At 45.8% G+C, this 18,168-nt stretch overlaps 1 protein-coding gene across 5 annotated transcripts in view; it reads left to right on the forward strand.

Annotated features, from left to right (window-relative positions):
* The window catches only part of LOC106581531 (rho guanine nucleotide exchange factor TIAM1), a 228,651-nt gene that overhangs the window by 208,657 nt on the left and 1,826 nt on the right, over window positions 1-18,168 (forward strand). For all 5 annotated transcript variants that reach the window (XM_045704100.1, XM_045704104.1, XM_045704103.1 and 2 more), the window contains 10 exons: window positions 141-209; window positions 1,328-1,453; window positions 1,708-1,816; window positions 3,920-4,099; window positions 4,802-4,920; window positions 5,861-5,969; window positions 11,124-11,182; window positions 13,030-13,138; window positions 16,755-16,842; window positions 17,140-17,312. In XM_045704100.1, coding sequence (XP_045560056.1) covers window positions 141-209; window positions 1,328-1,453; window positions 1,708-1,816; window positions 3,920-4,099; window positions 4,802-4,920; window positions 5,861-5,969; window positions 11,124-11,182; window positions 13,030-13,138; window positions 16,755-16,842; window positions 17,140-17,312 — 1,141 coding nt within the window. The remainder of the gene's footprint in view (window positions 1-140; window positions 210-1,327; window positions 1,454-1,707; window positions 1,817-3,919; window positions 4,100-4,801; window positions 4,921-5,860; window positions 5,970-11,123; window positions 11,183-13,029; window positions 13,139-16,754; window positions 16,843-17,139; window positions 17,313-18,168) is intronic.

Below are 18,168 nucleotides of genomic sequence, written 5' to 3' on the forward strand. Positions count from 1 at the left end.
GTGTGTGTGTGTGTGTGTGTGTGTGTGTGTGTGTGTGTGTGTGTGTGTGTGTGTGTGTGTGTGTGTGTGTGTGTGTGTGTGTGTGTGTGTGTGTTTGTGTTCAGCACCCTAATCAAGCCTGATTCACTCTTGTCTTGCAGGATCTTCATTGTCTCATCGGGAGGTATTTAACCCCACTACAGAAGGAGACCTGCCTCACTCAGGATGAGGTATGAGACACACACTCACACACACATATATATATATACACACACACACACACACACACACACACACACACACACACACACACACACACACACACACACACAGGGAGCCATACTGTAGCTTAAATGTATCTGGTACTAAAATGTTTCTCAGAATGGCTGTTTCATAACCGTGTGCTGTGTGTAGGAGAGGGAGAGGGAGAGGGGATGAGAGGGAGGGGGAGAGGGAGGACGAGAGGGAGATGGAGGGAGGACGAGAGGGAGAGGGAGGGAGGACGAGAGGGAGGGAGGACGAGAGGGAGAGAGAGGGAGGACGAGAGGGAGAGAGAGGGAGGGAGAGAGAGGGAGGATGAGAGGGAGAGAGAGGGAGGACGAGAGGGAGATGGAGGGAGGACGAGAGAGAGGACGAGAGGGAGAGGGAGGGAGGACGAGAGAGAGAGGGAGGACGAGAGGGAGGACGAGAGGGAGATGGAGGGAGGACGAGAGGGAGAGAGAGGGAGGATGAGAGGGAGAGAGAGGGAGGATGAGAGGGAGAGAGAGGGAGGACGAGAGGGAGATGGAGGGAGGACGAGAGAGAGGACGAGAGGGAGAGGGAGGGAGGACGAGAGAGAGGACGAGAGGGAGGACGAGAGAGAGAGGGAGGACGAGAGGGAGGACGAGAGGGAGATGGAGGGAGGACGAGAGGGGGAGAGAGAGAGAGAGGACGAGAGGGAGAGGGAGGGAGGACGAGAGAGAGAGGGAGGACGAGAGGGAGGACGAGAGGGAGAGGGAGGACGAGAGGGAGGGGGAGAGGGAGGACAAGAGGGAGAGGGAGGACGAGAGGGAGGGAGGGAGAGGAGGATGTTTAAAGAGAGAAGAGAAAGAAATAGCTGTAAGGTTTGACACTGTGATGTTGATGGAACACAGATGGTTCTATTGCTTTAATAGGATCTCCTCACTTCAACTGTTGCAGCCAGAATGCAGCCCTATCTCCTATCCAGTGCACAGAAATAGTGCACTATATAGGTAGTAGGATGCCATTTGGGATGCATGCCTCTCAATGTAATTGGACCCTTGAGTTGTATGTAATTCATTGATGTATTGAGGAATAATATATTTCCTTTCCTTTTGTGCGGCTCCAGCTGGACATTCTGGTTGGGAACCTGCCTGAGATGGTCGAGTTCCAGGTGGAATTCCTGAAGACTCTAGAAGACGGGACCAGATTGGTTCCAGACCTGGAGAAGCTGGAGAGAGTGGACCAGTTCAAGGTAAAAACAGCCTGCCTCGAACGACAAAATAACAGCCTGCCTCCAACGACAAAATAACAGCCTGCCTCGAACGACAAAATAACAGCCTGCCTTAAAATGAAAGACGGCTCTTCCTGGAACAAAATAACATGCTTCCTGAAATGAAATAAGGCTCTGCTTGGATCCAAATAACAGCCTGGCTGGAACGAGTGTCATTTTAACTGTGCTCCACTTCCAAAACACATTGTGTAACCACGACTCTCTCCTCTCCTCAGAAAATCCTCTTCTCTCTAGGAGGTTCCTTCCTGTACTATGCAGACCGCTTTAAGATCTACAGTGCGTTCTGCGCCAGCCACACCAAAGTCCCCAAGGTGCTCGTGAAAGGTGAGCTGTTAGTGTGTGTGTGTGTGGTTGTGTGTGTGTGCGTGGTTGTGTGTGTGTGTGTGCGTGGTGTGTGTGTGTGTGTGTGTGTGCGTGGTTGTGTGTGTGTGTGTGTGTGCGTGGTTGTGTGTGTGTGGTTGTGTGTGTGTGTGGTTGTGTGTGTGCGTGGTTGTGTGTGTGTGTGTGCGTGGTTGGTGTGTGTGTGTGTGGTTGTGTGCGTGTTTGTGTGGTTGTTTGTGTGTGTGGGGTTGTGTGTGTGTGGTTGTGTGTGTGTGTGTTGTGTGTGTGTGTGTGTGTGTGGGGTTGTGTGTGTGTGTGTGCATGGTTGTGTGTGTGTGTGTGCGTGGTTGTGTGTGTGTGTGCGTGGTTGTGTGTGTGGTTGTGTGTGTGTGGGTGTGTGGGTGGTTGTGTGTGTGTGTGCGTGGTTGTGTGTGTGTGTGGTTGTGTGTGGGTGGTTGTGTGTGTGGTTGTGTGTGTGTGTGTGTGTGTGTGTGTGTGTGGTTGTGTGTGTGTGTGTGTGTGTGTGTGTGTGTGTGTGTGTGTGTGTGTGTGTGTGTGTGTGTGTGTGTGTGTGTGTGTGTGTGTGTGTGTGTGTGTGTGTGTGTGTGTGTGTGTGGGTGTGTGTGTGTGTGGGTGTGTGTGTGTGGGTGTGTGGGTGGTTGGTTGTGTGTCCAAGGTGCTCATAAAGGGTTAATAAACCTGAAGCATTCCTCCCTGATCCCACCAAACCGGCTTCCTCCACCCTGCACTGGTCATAAGTACTGCACTATATAGGGAATAGGGTGCTATTTGGGATGGAGCCTCCAAGGACAGTGTTTCTCAAACTGTGGGCCTAGGACCACCTGGGGGCCTTAGTGAGCTTTAAGGGGTCCCCGAATTACCTCTTCATAGCTATAGCAGGTCTGTTAGGACAGTGTGGAATGACCTCTTCATAGCTATAGCAGGTCTGTTAGGACAGAGTGGAATGACCTCTTCATAGCTATAGCAGGTCTGTTAGGACAGTGTGGAATGACCTCTTCATAGCTATAGCAGGTCTGTTAGGACAGAGTGGAATGACCTCTTCATAGCTATAGCAGGTCTGTTAGGACAGTGAGGAATGACCTCTTCATAGCTATAGCAGGTCTGTTAGGACAGTGTGGAATGACCTCTTCATAGCTATAGCAGGTCTGTTAGGACAGTGAGGAATGACCTCTTCATAGCTATAGCAGGTCTGTTAGGACAGAGTGGAATGACCTCTTCATAGCTATAGCAGGTCTGTTAGGACAGTGAGGAATGACCTCTTCATAGCTATAGCAGGTCTGTTAGGACAGTGTGGAATGACCTCTTCATAGCTATAGCAGGTCTGTTAGGACAGTGTGGAATGACCTCTTCATAGCTATAGCAGGTCTGTTAGGACAGAGTGGAATGACCTCTTCATAGCTATAGCAGGTCTGTTAGGACAGTGTGGAATGACCTCTTCATAGCTATAGCAGGTCTGTTAGGACAGTGTGGAATGACCTCTTCATAGCTATAGCAGGTCTGTTAGGACAGTGTGGAATGACCTCTTGGAGACTGGCGGGTGGGGGGGCCGAAACAAGACCGGAGAGGGGGGGGCCGAATAAAGACAGAGACCTTGATTCGGTCGTCCCCCCTCTGGTCTTGGCCCTGATTCGGTCGTCCGTCCCCCCCCCCCCACTCTGGTCTTGGCCCTGATTCGGTCGTCCGTCCCCCCCCCCCCACTCTGGTCTTGGCCCTGATTCGGTCGTCCTCCTCCACTCTGGTTTTGAACACTGCTGAATATTCAACTCCCCAGAAGAGATGTGTTATTTTAGGATAGTACATTTTGTTAACAGATCACATCAGACCCCATCCACAGAGGGCCGAATGTCTGCGGGTTTTTGCTCCTTCCTTGTACTTGATTGATTGAATTAAGGAAATGACTCCCCTCACCTGGTTGTCTAGGTCTTAATTGAAAGGAAAAACCTGCAGACACGAGCCCCTCCATGGGATGAGTTTGGCACCCCTGACGCACTTCTCTATGTCGGATGTTATTTAATCATCCAGCTCCTCTGAAACATTTGGAGGTTATGTGTGTAAAACCTTCTCCTCCCCTCTCATTGCGTCTAGCTAAGACCGATGCAGACTTCAAGGCCTTTCTGGAAGAGAGAAACCCTAAACAGCAACACTCCTCAACCCTGGAGTCCTACCTGATCAAACCCATCCAGAGAGTCCTGAAGTACCCACTACTACTGAGAGAGCTGTACTCACTGACTGACCCTGATAGTGAAGAACACTATCACCTGAATGGTAAGGAGGGAGGGAGGGAGGGAGGGAGGGAGGCAGGGTGGGTAATGGGTGGGTTGAAGGGTGGGTGGGGGTGTGGGTAGTGGGTGGGTGGTTGGGTGGGTAATGGGTGGGTAATGGGTGGGTAATTGGTGGGAGGGTAGTGGGTGAGTAATGGGTGGGTGGTGGGTGGGTGGGTAATGGGTGGGTGGGTAATGGGTGGTTGGTTGGTTGGTTGGGTAATGGGTGGGTGGGTAATGGGTGGGTGGGTAGTGGGTGAGTAATGGGTGGGTGGGTGGGTGGGTAATGGGTGGGTGGGTAGTGGGTGAGTAATGGGTGGGTGGGTGGGTAATGGGTGGGTGGGTAGTGGGTGGGTAATGGGTGGGTGGTTTGTTGGTTGGGTGGGTAATGGGTGGGTAATGGGTGGGTAATGGGTGGGTGGTTGGTTGGTTGGGTGGGTAATGGGTGGGTAATGGGTGGGTAATGTGAAAGAGCATTACCATAAGGTCAGCATTTATTTCAATTTTTTAATTTTACCTTTATTTAACTAGGCTAGCGAGTGTGCGTGCGTGCGTGCGTGCACGTATCCTTATTTCATCAATGGCGAACTGGGTGTACTACTTCTTGGCAACATTAAGATGAATACATGTAGTCATTGTGACAGTGAGTCATTTCCTCGAGTAGATCATACTAAGAGTGCTTCTCTTCTCTCTCCTTCCTGTCCAGTCGCTATGACAGCCATGAACAAGGTGGCCAGTCACATCAATGAGATGCAGAAGATCCACGAGGAGTTTGGGTTGGTGTTTGACCAGCTCATAGCGGAGCAGAGTGGAGATAAGAAAGAGGTACGGTGGTGGTGTTGTAAGAAAGAGGTACGGTGGTGTTGTCAGAATGAGGTACTGTGGTGTTGTTAGAATGAGGTACTGTGTGTTTGTTAGAAAGAGGTACGGTGTGGTGTTGTCAGAATGAGGTACTGTGTGGTTGTTAGAAAGAGGTACGGTGTGGTGTTGTCAGAATGAGGTACGGTGTGGTTGTTAGAATGAGGTACGGTGTGGTGTTGTCAGAATGAGGTACGGTGTGGTTGTTAGAAAAAGGTACGGTGTTGTTGTCAGAATGAGGTACGGTGTGGTGTTGTCAGAATGAGGTACGGTGTTGTTGTCAGAATGAGGTACGGTGTGGTGTTGTCAGAATGAGGTACGGTGTGGTGTTGTCAGAATGAGGTACGGTGTGGTTGTTAGAAAGAGGTACGGTGTTGTTGTCAGAATGAGGTACGGTGTGGTTGTCAGAATGAGGTACGGTGTGGTTGTCAGAAAGAGGTACGGTGTGGTTGTCAGAATGAGGTACGGGGAGGTTGTAAGTCTCCTAATGTTCTCCAGGTGTGTCTGTGCGATCAGTCAGTGTCAGCAGCTGTTTGGCTCAAATGACAAATTACACACGTAGCTCTGGTCTAAAGAAGTGCACTATATAGGGAATAGGGTGTTGTTTGAGACGTTCTCGGAGTATGCTGAGGGATAGCATTGGTGTAACATTGGTGTAACATTGGTGTGTTAATGTAACATTGGTGTAACATTGGTGTGTTGTTAATGTAACATTGCTGTAACATTGCTGCAACATTTGTGTGCTAATGTAATATTGCTGCAACATTTGTGTGTTGTTAATGTAACATTGCTGTAACATTACTGTAACATTGGTGTGTTGTTAATCTAACATTGCTGTAACATTGATGTATTGTTAATGTAACATTGCTGTAACATTGGTATAACATTAGTGTGTTGTGTGTTGTAGGTTGCTGATCTGTCGATGGGTGACTTGCTGCTCCACACCAGCGTAGCCTGGATCAACCCTCCCTCCTCCCTGGGCAAATGGAAGAAAGACCCCCAACTGGCTGCATTCAGTACGTTAAGGACAATACCTAGTGTGCATCTGAAATGGCCTACTCAGAACCATGCAGCTAATGGGGTTCTAGTTCTAGTACAGGATGAATCTACTCAGAACCATGCAGCTAATGTGGTTCTAGTTCTAGAACAGGATTAATCTACTCAGAACCATGCAGCTAATGGGGTTCTAGTTCTAGAACAGGATGAATCTACTCAGAACCATGCAGCTAATGGGGTTCTAGTTCTAGAACAGGATGAATCTACTCAGAACCATGCAGCTAATGGGGTTCTAGTTCTAGAACAGGATGAATCTACTCAGAACCATGCAGCTAATGTGGTTCTAGTTCTAGAACAGGATGAATCTACTCAGAACCATGCAGCTAATGGGGTTCTAGTTCTAGAACAGGATGAATCTACTCAGAACCATGCAGCTAATGGGGTTCTAGTTCTAGAACAGGATGAATCTACTCAGAACCATGCAGCTAATGGGGTTCTAGTTCTAGAACAGGATGAATCTACTCAGAACCATGCAGCTAATGGGGTTCTAGTTCTAGAACAGGATGAATCCACTCAGAACCATGCAGCTAATGGGGTTCTAGTTCTAGAACAGGATGAATATACTCAGAACTATGCAGCTAATGGGGTTCTAGTTCTAGAACAGGATGAATCTACTCAGAACCATGCAGCTAATGGGGTTCTAGTTCTAGAACAGGATGAATCTAGTCAGAACCATGCAGCTAATGGGGTTCTAGTTCTAGAACAGGATGAATCTACTCAGAACCATGCAGCTAATGGGGTTCTAGTTCTAGAACAGGATGAATCTACTCAGAACCATGCAGCTAATGGGGTTCTAGTTCTAGAACAGGATGAATCCACTCAGAACCATGCAGCTAATGGGGTTCTAGTTCTAGAACAGGATGAATATACTCAGAACTATGCAGCTAATGGGGTTCTAGTTCTAGAACAGGATGAATCTACTCAGAACCATGCAGCTAATGGGGTTCTAGTTCTAGAACAGGATGAATCTACTCAGAACAATGCAGCTAATGGGGTTCTAGTTCTAGAACAGGATGAATCTACTCAGAACCATGCAGCTAATGTGGTTCTAGAACAGGAATGAATCTACTCAGAACCATGCAGCTAATGGGGTTCTAGTTCTAGAACAGGATGAATCTACTCAGAACCATGCAGCTAATGGGGTTCTAGTTCTAGAACAGGATTAATCTACTCAGAACCATGCAGCTAATGGGGTTCTAGTTCTAGAACAGGATGAATCCACTCAGAACCATGCAGCTAATGGGGTTCTAGTTCTAGAACAGGATGAATATACTCAGAACTATGCAGCTAATGGGGTTCTACTTCTAGAACAGGATGAATCTACTCATAACCATGCAGCTAATGGGGTTCTAGTTCTAGAACAGGATGAATACACTCAGAACTATGCAGCTAATGTGGTTCTAGTTCTAGAACAGGATTAATCTACTCAGAACCATGCAGCTAATGGGGTTCTAGTTCTAGAACAGGATGAATCTACTCAGAACCATGCAGCTAATGGGGTTCTAGTTCTAGAACAGGATGAATCTACTCAGAACCATGCAGCTAATGGGGTTCTAGTTCTAGAACAGGATGAATCTACTTAGAACCATGCAGCTAATGGGGTTCTAGTTCTAGAACAGGATGAATCTACTCAGAACCATGCAGCTAATGTGGTTCTAGTTCTAGAACAGGATGAATCTACTCAGAACCATGCAGCTAATGGGGTTCTTGTTCTAGAACAGGATGAATCTACTCAGAACCATGCAGCTAATGGGGTTCTAGTTCTAGAACAGGATGAATCTACTCAGAACCATGCAGCTAATGTGGTTCTAGTTCTAGAACAGGATGAATCTACTCAGAACCATGCAGCTAATGGGGTTCTAGTTCTAGAACAGGATGAATCTACTCAGAACCATGCAGCTAATGGGGTTCTAGTTCTAGAACAGGATTAATCTACTCAGAACCATGCAGCTAATGGGGTTCTAGTTCTAGAACAGGATGAATCCACTCAGAACCATGCAGCTAATGGGGTTCTAGTTCTAGAACAGGATGAATATACTCAGAACTATGCAGCTAATGGGGTTCTAGTTCTAGAACAGGATGAATCTACTCAGAACCATGCAGCTAATGGGGTTCTAGTTCTAGAACAGGATGAATCTAGTCAGAACCATGCAGCTAATGGGGTTCTAGTTCTAGAACAGGATGAATCTACTCAGAACCATGCAGCTAATGGGGTTCTAGTTCTAGAACAGGATGAATCTACTCAGAACCATGCAGCTAATGGGGTTCTAGTTCTAGAACAGGATGAATCCACTCAGAACCATGCAGCTAATGGGGTTCTAGTTCTAGAACAGGATGAATATACTCAGAACTATGCAGCTAATGGGGTTCTAGTTCTAGAACAGGATGAATCTACTCAGAACCATGCAGCTAATGGGGTTCTAGTTCTAGAACAGGATGAATCTACTCAGAACCATGCAGCTAATGGGGTTCTAGTTCTAGAACAGGATGAATCTACTTAGAACCATGCAGCTAATGGGGTTCTAGTTCTAGAACAGGATGAATCTACTCAGAACCATGCAGCTAATGTGGTTCTAGTTCTAGAACAGGATGAATCTACTCAGAACCATGCAGCTAATGGGGTTCTTGTTCTAGAACAGGATGAATCTACTCAGAACCATGCAGCTAATGGGGTTCTAGTTCTAGAACAGGATGAATCTACTCAGAACCATGCAGCTAATGTGGTTCTAGTTCTAGAACAGGATGAATCTACTCAGAACCATGCAGCTAATGGGGTTCTAGTTCTAGAACAGGATGAATCTACTCAGAACCATGCAGCTAATGGGGTTCTAGTTCTAGAACAGGATTAATCTACTCAGAACCATGCAGCTAATGGGGTTCTAGTTCTAGAACAGGATGAATCCACTCAGAACCATGCAGCTAATGGGGTTCTAGTTCTAGAACAGGATGAATATACTCAGAACTATGCAGCTAATGGGGTTCTAGTTCTAGAACAGGATGAATCTACTCAGAACCATGCAGCTAATGGGGTTCTAGTTCTAGAACAGGATGAATCTAGTCAGAACCATGCAGCTAATGGGGTTCTAGTTCTAGAACAGGATGAATCTACTCAGAACCATGCAGCTAATGGGGTTCTAGTTCTAGAACAGGATGAATCTACTCAGAACCATGCAGCTAATGGGGTTCTAGTTCTAGAACAGGATGAATCCACTCAGAACCATGCAGCTAATGGGGTTCTAGTTCTAGAACAGGATGAATATACTCAGAACTATGCAGCTAATGGGGTTCTAGTTCTAGAACAGGATGAATCTACTCAGAACCATGCAGCTAATGGGGTTCTAGTTCTAGAACAGGATGAATCTACTCAGAACAATGCAGCTAATGGGGTTCTAGTTCTAGAACAGGATGAATCTACTCAGAACCATGCAGCTAATGTGGTTCTAGAACAGGATGAATCTACTCAGAACCATGCAGCTAATGGGGTTCTAGTTCTAGAACAGTATGAATCTACTCAGAACCATGCAGCTAATGGGGTTCTAGTTCTAGAACAGGATTAATCTACTCAGAACCATGCAGCTAATGGGGTTCTAGTTCTAGAACAGGATGAATCCACTCAGAACCATGCAGCTAATGGGGTTCTAGTTCTAGAACAGGATGAATATACTCAGAACCATGCAGCTAATGGGGTTCTACTTCTAGAACAGGATGAATCTACTCAGAACCATGCAGCTAATGGGGTTCTAGTTCTAGAACAGGATGGATCTACTCAGAACCATGCAGCTAATGTGGTTCTAGTTCTAGAACAGGATGAATCTACTCAGAACCATGCAGCTAATGGGGTTCTAGTTCTAGAACAGGATGAATCTACTCAGAACCATGCAGCTAATGGGGTTCTAGTTCTAGAACAGGATGAATCTACTCAGAACCATGCAGCTAATGGGGTTCTAGTTCTAGAACAGGATGAATCTACTCAGAACCATGCAGCTAATGGGGTTCTAGTTCTAGAACAGGATGAATCCACTCAGTACCATGCAGCTAATGGGGTTCTAGTTCTAGAACAGGATGAATCTACTCAGAACCATGCAGCTAATGGGGTTCTAGTTCTAGAACAGGATGAATCTACTCAGAACCATGCAGCTAATGGGGTTCTAGTTCTAGAACAGGATGAATCTACTCAGAACCATGCAGCTAATGGGGTTCTAGTTCTAGAACAGGATGAATCCACTCAGAACCATGCAGCTAATGGGGTTCTAGTTCTAGAACAGGATGAATCTACTCAGAACCATGCAGCTAATGGGGTTCTAGTTCTAGAACAGGATGAATCTACTCAGAACCATGCAGCTAATGGGGTTCTAGTTCTAGAACAGGATGAATCCACTCAGAACCATGCAGCTAATGGGGTTCTAGTTCTAGAACAGGATGAATCTACTCAGAACCATGCAGCTAATGGGGTTCTAGTTCTAGAACAGGATGAATCCACTCAGAACCATGCAGCTAATGGGGTTCTAATTCTAGAACAGGATGAATCTACTCAGAACCATGCAGCTAATGGGGTTCTAGTTCTAGAACAGGATGAATCTACTCAGAACCATGCAGCTAATGTGGTTCTAGTTCTAGAACAGGATGAATCTACTCAGAACCATGCAGCTAATGGGGTTCTAGTTCTAGAACAGGATGAATCTACTCAGAACCATGCAGCTAATGGGGTTCTAGTTCTAGAACAGGATGAATCCACTCAGAACCATGCAGCTAATGTGGTTCTAGTTCTAGAACAGGATGAATCTACTTAGAACCATGCAGCTAATGGGGTTCTAGGAACAGGATGAATCTACTTAGAACCTTCTCTAGATCACTCATAGACTGGCTGTCTGTTACGTAAGGATACATGTGCCACTCTGTCTAATGACATAGACTGTGTCTCCTATTCCCTATATAGTGCACAACTTTTGACCACAGCCCATTTGTGACTGAGTGCAAGCCTGATAACTCAGTGAACACATAATAATATATTATGGTAACTTACTTGTGTATTTGAAAAGTATTACTCAAACAATGAAGTGGTTTTGAGAAATCAGTGTGAGAAGTCTTTCTGCTAACCTTTGTTCTTCGTTCAGTCTTCAGAACGGCCGTGGTGTTTGTGTGTAAGGATGGCTCCAAGCAGAAGAAGAAAATGGTGAGTCTCTCTTAAAGCAGCAATCAGCAGTTGAAACGATAACAAGGGCGGGGAAACGCTTTGTTTCGGTAAAAAGCAGACGAATGGGCCTGGAGAAATGTACCACTGTCAAATTAATAGACAGAACTATGAATGCAAGCACTGACCAACCATGATATCAAAATCTGTCTGTTGGGGGGGCAGGTATCTGTCTGTTGGGGGGCGTGTATCTGTCTGTTGGGGGAGGGTATCTGTCTGTTGGGGGGCGGGTATCTGTCTGTTGGGGGGCGGGTATCTGTCTGTTGGGGGGGTATCTGTCTGTTGGGGGGTATCTGTCTGTTGGGGGCCAGTGCATGTCAGTCTGATGGGGGGAGTATCTAAGGTCAGTCTGATGGGGGGAGTATCTAAGGTCAGTCTGCTGGGGGGGGGAGTATCTAAGGTCTGTCTGATGGGGGCGTATCTAAGGTCAGTGTGATGGGGGGAGTATCTAAGGTCAGTCTGATGGGGGGAGTATCTAAGGTCAGTCTGATGGGGGGAGTATCTAAGGTCAGTCTGGTGGGGGCGTATCTAAGGTCAGTCTGATGGGGGGAGTATCTAAGGTCAGTCTGATGGGGGCGTATCTAAGGTCAGTCTGATGGGGGGAGTATCTAAGGTCTGTCTGATGGGGGGAGTATCTAAGGTCAGTCTGATGGGGGGAGTATCTAAGGTCAGTCTGATGGGGGGAGTATCTAAGGTCTGTCTGTTGGGGGGGAGTATCTAAGGTCAGTCTGATGGGGGAGTATCTAAGGTCAGTCTGATGGGGGGAGTATCTAAGGTCTGTCTGATGGGGGGGGTATCTAAGGTCTGTCTGTTGGGGGGGAGTATCTGTCTGTTGGGGGGAGGGTATCTGTCTGTTGGGGGCCAGTGCGTGTCAGTCTGATGGGGGAGTATCTAAGGTCTGTCTGTTGGGGGGAGGGTATCTGTCTGTTGGGGGGAGGGTATCTGTCTGTTGGGGGCCAGTGCGTGTCAGTCTGATGGGGGCGTATCTAAGGTCAGTCTGATGGGGGCGTATCTAAGGTCAGTCTGATGGGGGCGTATCTAAGGTCAGTCTGATGGGGGCGTATCTAAGGTCAGTCTGATGGGGGCGTATCTAAGGTCTGTCTGATGGGGGAGTATCTAAGGTCTGTCTGATGGGGGGCGTATCTAAGGTCTGTCTGATGGGGGAGTATCTAAGGTCAGTCTGATGGGGGCGTATCTAAGGTCAGTCTGATGGGGGGAGTATCTAAGGTCAGTCTGATGGGGGCGTATCTAAGGTCAGTCTGATGGGGGGAGTATCTAAGGTCAGTCTGATGGGGGGAGTATCTAAGGTCAGTCTGATGGGGGCGTATCTAAGGTCAGTCTGATGGGGGCGTATCTAAGGTCAGTCTGATGGGGGCGTATCTAAGGTCAGTCTGATGGGGCGTATCTAAGGTCAGTCTGATGGGGGCGTATCTAAGGTCAGTCTGATGGGGGCGTATCTAAGGTCAGTCTGATGGGGGCGTATCTAAGGTCAGTCTGATGGGGGCGTATCTAAGGTCAGTCTGATGGGGGCGTATCTAAGGTCAGTCTGATGGGGGCGTATCTAAGGTCAGTCTGATGGGGGCGTATCTAAGGTCAGTCTGATGGGGGGCGTATCTAAGGTCAGTCTGATGGGGGGCGTATCTAAGGTCAGTCTGATGGGGGGAGTATCTAAGGTCAGTCTGATGGGGGCGTATCTAAGGTCAGTCTGATGGGGGGAGTATCTAAGGTCAGTCTGATGGGGGGGCGTATCTAAGGTCAGTCTGATGGGGGGCGTATCTAAGGTCAGTCTGATGGGGGGCGTATCTAAGGTCTGTCTGTGTGTCTCTCAGGGTGGCTCCCATCGAGCGTCGTCAGTCTCGTTTGAAGACAAGGACCCATTCCGCTTCCGTCACATGATCTCCACAGACACCCTCCAAGTCCGAGCCCTCAATAACCAAGGTACAGTTCAATATGGAGCCCTCAATAACCAAGGTACAGTTCAATATAGAGCCTCAATATCCAAGGTACAGTACAATATAGCGCTCTCAATAGCCAAGGTGCAGTACAGTATAGAGCCCTCAATAACCAAGGTACAGTACAATATAGCGCTCTCAATAGCCAAGGTGCAGTACAGTATAGAGCCCTCAATAACCAAGGTACAGTTCAATATAGAGCCCTCAATAACCAAGGTACAGTACAGTTCAATATAGAGCCCTCAATAACCAAGGTACAGTACAGTTCAATATAGAGCCCTCAATAACCAAGGTACATTACAGTTCAGTATAGAGCCTCAATATCCAAGGTACATTACAGTTCAGTATAGAGCCTCAATATCCAAGGTACATTACAGTTCAGTATAGAGCCTCAATATCCAAGGTACATTACAGTTCAGTATAGAGCCTCAATATCCAAGGTACAGTTCAATGAAGAGTCCTCAATAACCAAGGTACAGTTCAATATGGAGGCCTCAATAACCAAGGTACAGTTCAATATAGAGCCCTCAATAACCAAGGTATAGATCAATATAGAGCCATCAATATCCAAGGTACATACAGTTCAATATAGAGCCTCAATATCCAAGGTACAGTACAATATAGCGCTCTCAATAGCCAAGGTGCAGTACAGTATAGAGCCCTCAATAACCAAGGTACAGTTCAATATAGAGCCCTCAATAACCAAGGTACAGTTCAATATAGAGCCCTCAATAACCAAGGTACAGTTCAATATAGAGCCCTCAATAACCAAGGTACAGTTCAATATAGAGCCCTCAATAACCAAAGTACAGTTCAATATAGAGCCCTCAATAACCAAGGTACAGTTCAATATAGAGCCCTCAATAACCAAAGTACAGTTCAATATAGAGCCCTCAATAACCAAGGTACAGTTCAATATAGAGCCCTCAATAACCAAAGTACAGTTCAATATAGAGCCCTCAATAACCAAGGTACAGTTCAATAGAGCCCTCAGTAACCAAGGTACAGTTCAATAGAGCCCTCAATAACCAAGGTACAGTTCAATAGAGTCTTCAGTAACCAAGGTACAGTTCATTTTTGAGCCCTCAATAACCAAGATACAGTTCAATATAGAGCCCTCAATAACCAAGGTACAGTTCAATATAGAGCCCTCAATAACCAAGGTACAGTTCAATATAGAGTCCTCAATAACCAAGGTACAGTTCAATATAGAGCCCTCAATAACCAAGGTACAGTTCAATAGAGCCCTCAGTAACCAAGGTACAGTTCAATATAGAGCCCTCAATAACCAAGGTACAGTTCAATATAGAGCCCTCAGTTACTAAGGTACTGTACAGTTCAATATAAAGATTCTATAGCCAAGGTTTCTGTACAGTTCAATATAGAGCGTTCAATATCCAAGGTACAGTTCAATGAAGAGTCCTCAATAACCAAGGTACAGTACAGTTCAGTATAGAGCCCTCAATAACCAAGGTACAGTTCAATATAGAGCCCTCAATAACCAAGGTACAGTACAGTTCAATATAGAGCCCTCAATAACCAAGGTACAGTTCAATATAGAGCCCTCAATAACCAATGTACATTTCAATATAGAGTCCTCAATAACCAAGGTACAGTACAGTTCAATATAGAGCCCTCAATAACCAAGGTACATTTCAATATAGAGCCCTCAATAACCAATGTACATTTCAATATAGAGCCCTCAATAACCAAGGTGCAGTTCAATATAGAGTCCTCAGTAACCAAGGTACAGTACAGTCAGCCGTACTGATGAATCGCGAAATACATTTTGTCGCATATTGAGTCATTTGGCACACGCTAAAGCGTCATAAACTACTGATCAAAGGTTTTACAGCACAAGTTTTTTAAATGTTTTACTATTTTCTACATTGTAGAATAATAGTGAAGACATCAACACTATGAAATAACACATATGGAATCATGTAGTAACTAAAAAATATATATATATTTTTTTATATTTGAGTTTCTTCAAAGTAGCCACCCTTTGCATTGATGACAGCTTTGCACACTCTTGGCATTCTCTCAACCAGCTTCATGAGGTAGTCACCTGGAATGCATTTCAATTAACAGGTGAGCCTTCTTAAAAGTTAATTTGTGGAATTTCTTTCCTTCTTAATGCGTTTGAGCCAATCAGTTTTTTTTGTGACAAGGTAAGGGGGTTTACGGAAGATAGCCCTATTTGGTAGAAGACCACGTCCATATTATGGCAGGAACAGCTCAAATAAGCAAAGAGAAATGACAGTCCATAATTTCTTTTAGACATGAAGGTCAGTCAATCCGGAAAACTTTGAAAGTTTCTTCCAAGTGCAGTCGCAAAAACCATCATGTGCTATGATGAAACTGGCTCTCATGAGGACTGCCACTGGAAAGGAAGACCCAGAGTTACCTCTGCTGCAGAGGATAAGTTCATTAGAGTTACCAGCCTCAGAAATTGCAGCCCAAATAAATGCTTCACAGAGTTCAAGTAACAGACACATCTCAACATCAACTGTTCAGAGACTGTGTGAATCAGGCCTTCATGGTCGAATTGCTGCAAACAAACCACTACTAAAAGACACCAATAAGAAGAAGAGACTTACTTGGGCCAAGAAACACGAGCAATGGAGATTAGACAGGTGGATGTTTGTCCTTTGGTCTGATGAGTCCAAATTGGAGATTTTTGGTTCCAACCACCGTGTCTTTGTGAGATGTGATGTGGATGAACGGATGATCTCCGCATGTGTATTTCCTACCTTGAAGCATGGAGGAGGAGGTGTGATGGTGTGGGGGTGCTTTGCTGGTGACACTGTCTGTGATTTATTTACAATTCAGGGCACACTTAACCAGCATGGCTACCACAGCATTCTGCAGCAATACGCCATCCCATCTGGTTTGCGCTTCGTCCCGCTATCATTTGTTTTTCAAAAGGACAATGACCCAACACACCTCCAGGCTGTGTAAGGGCTATTTGACCAAGAAGGAGAGTGATGGAGTGCTGCATCAGATGACCTGGCCTCCACAATCCCCCGACCTCAACCCAATTGAGATGGTTTGGGATGAGTTGGACCGCAGAGTGAAGGAAAAGCTGCCAACAAGTGCTCAGCATATGTGGGAACTCCTTCAAGACTGTTGGAAAAGCATTCCAAGTGAAGCTGGTTGAGAGAATGCCAAGAGTGTGCAAAGTTGTCATCAAGGCAAAGAGTGGCTATTTGAATAATCTCAAATATAAACTATATTTTGATTTGTTTAACAATTTTTTGGTTACTACATGATTCCATATGTGTTATTTCATAGTGTTGATGTCTTCACTATTATTCTACAATATAGTAAATACTAAAAATAAAGAAAAACCCTTGAATCAGTAGGTGTGTCCAGACTTTTGACTGGTACTTTACACTCTTAAAATTCAACCATTCCTGTATTGATTTAGTGATGTCCTTCTCTGTCTGAATAGACATGATTTTGTAATGTCCTTTGTCTGAATAGACATATGATTGAGTGAGATGAAGATAATGAACTACAGATGAGCTGTTCTGTACGTGAGGTTATAACTGTGTGTGTGTGTGTGTGTGTGTGTGTGTGTGTGTGTGTGTTCCTTGCAGAAGGAGAGGGCTCTGCCGTGTGTGAGATCGTCCACGTCAAGTCCGAGTCAGAAGGACGGCCGGAGAGGATATTCCACCTGTGCTGCAGGTGAGCCTCCTGATCTTATTGACCAACTGATGGCATGTCTGTCAGTCCTCCCCGAGGACAACAATGACAGGACGTCACTGATTTATTTTAGAACCACCATCAATAGCTCTTAATAGTTTTTAATTTTAAATACTTGAATTGTTTTCATATTTAATTAATTAATTGATGCCCAAAGCGCTGTAAGAGGGGAAGCTCGTTGATGCTGATTAATGCTGTGGATGTTGACCTATATATGTCTTCACCGTCATAGAATGTCTTAATTATCCAACCAATTAAATCCACTTCTGTCTCGTCCAGTTCTTTGGACAGTAAGAAGGACTTCTTGAAGACAGTCCACTCCATCCTGAGAGATAAACAACGGCGTCAGCTGATGAAGACTGAGTCTCTACCTCCCAACCAGCAGTATGTCCCCTTCGGAGGCAAACGCCTCTGTGCCCTGAAGGGAGCCAGACCTGCCATGAACAGAGCAGGTAGGTGCTGTCGAGAGAGGTGTGGAGGATGGGATGAAGGGTGGCGTGTGTGTGAGAGTGATGATTAAAGCAGGTTAAAACTAACATCTAGCTTATGCTGTGTTTATTATATCTCACCTACCTCGTCTTACCTCGTCTTCCTCATCTTACCTCGTCTACCTCGTCTACCTCATCTTACCTCGTCTTACCTCGTCTACCTCATCTTACCTCGTCTACCTCGTCTACCTCATCTACCTCATCTTACCTCGTCTTACCTCATCTACCTCATCTTACCTCATCTTACCTCGTCTTACCTCGTCTACCTCATCTTACCTCGTCTACCTCGTCTTACCTCGTCTACCTCATCTTACCTCGTCTTACCTCGTCTACCTCATCTTACCTCGTCTACCTCATCTTACCTCGTCTACCTCGTCTACCTCATCTTACCTCGTCTACCTCGTCTACCTCATCTTACCTCATCTACCTCATCTTACCTCGTCTACCTCATCTTACCTCGTCTTACCTTGTCTACTACCTCATCTACCTCATCTTACCTCGTCCCCATATTATAACTTACCCTCTTGCTGTTTTTCACCCCAGTATCTCTACTAGCACATCATCATCTGCACATCTATAACTCCAGTGTTAATGCTAAATTATTTTTCCTCTATGGCCTATTTATTGCCGACCTCCCTACTCTTCTACATTTGCACACACTGAACATAGATTTTTCTATTTTTCGTTTCTTTTGTGTTATTGACTGTACGTTTGTTTATGTGTAACTCTGTGTTGTTGTTTTTGTCACACTGCTTTGCTTTATCTTGGCCAGGTCGCAGTTGTAAATAAGAACTTGTTCTCAACTAGCCTACCTGGTTAA

Source organism: Salmo salar, chromosome ssa20, assembly GCF_905237065.1.
Source record: "Salmo salar chromosome ssa20, Ssal_v3.1, whole genome shotgun sequence".
Classification (NCBI taxonomy): Eukaryota; Metazoa; Chordata; class Actinopteri; order Salmoniformes; family Salmonidae; genus Salmo; species Salmo salar.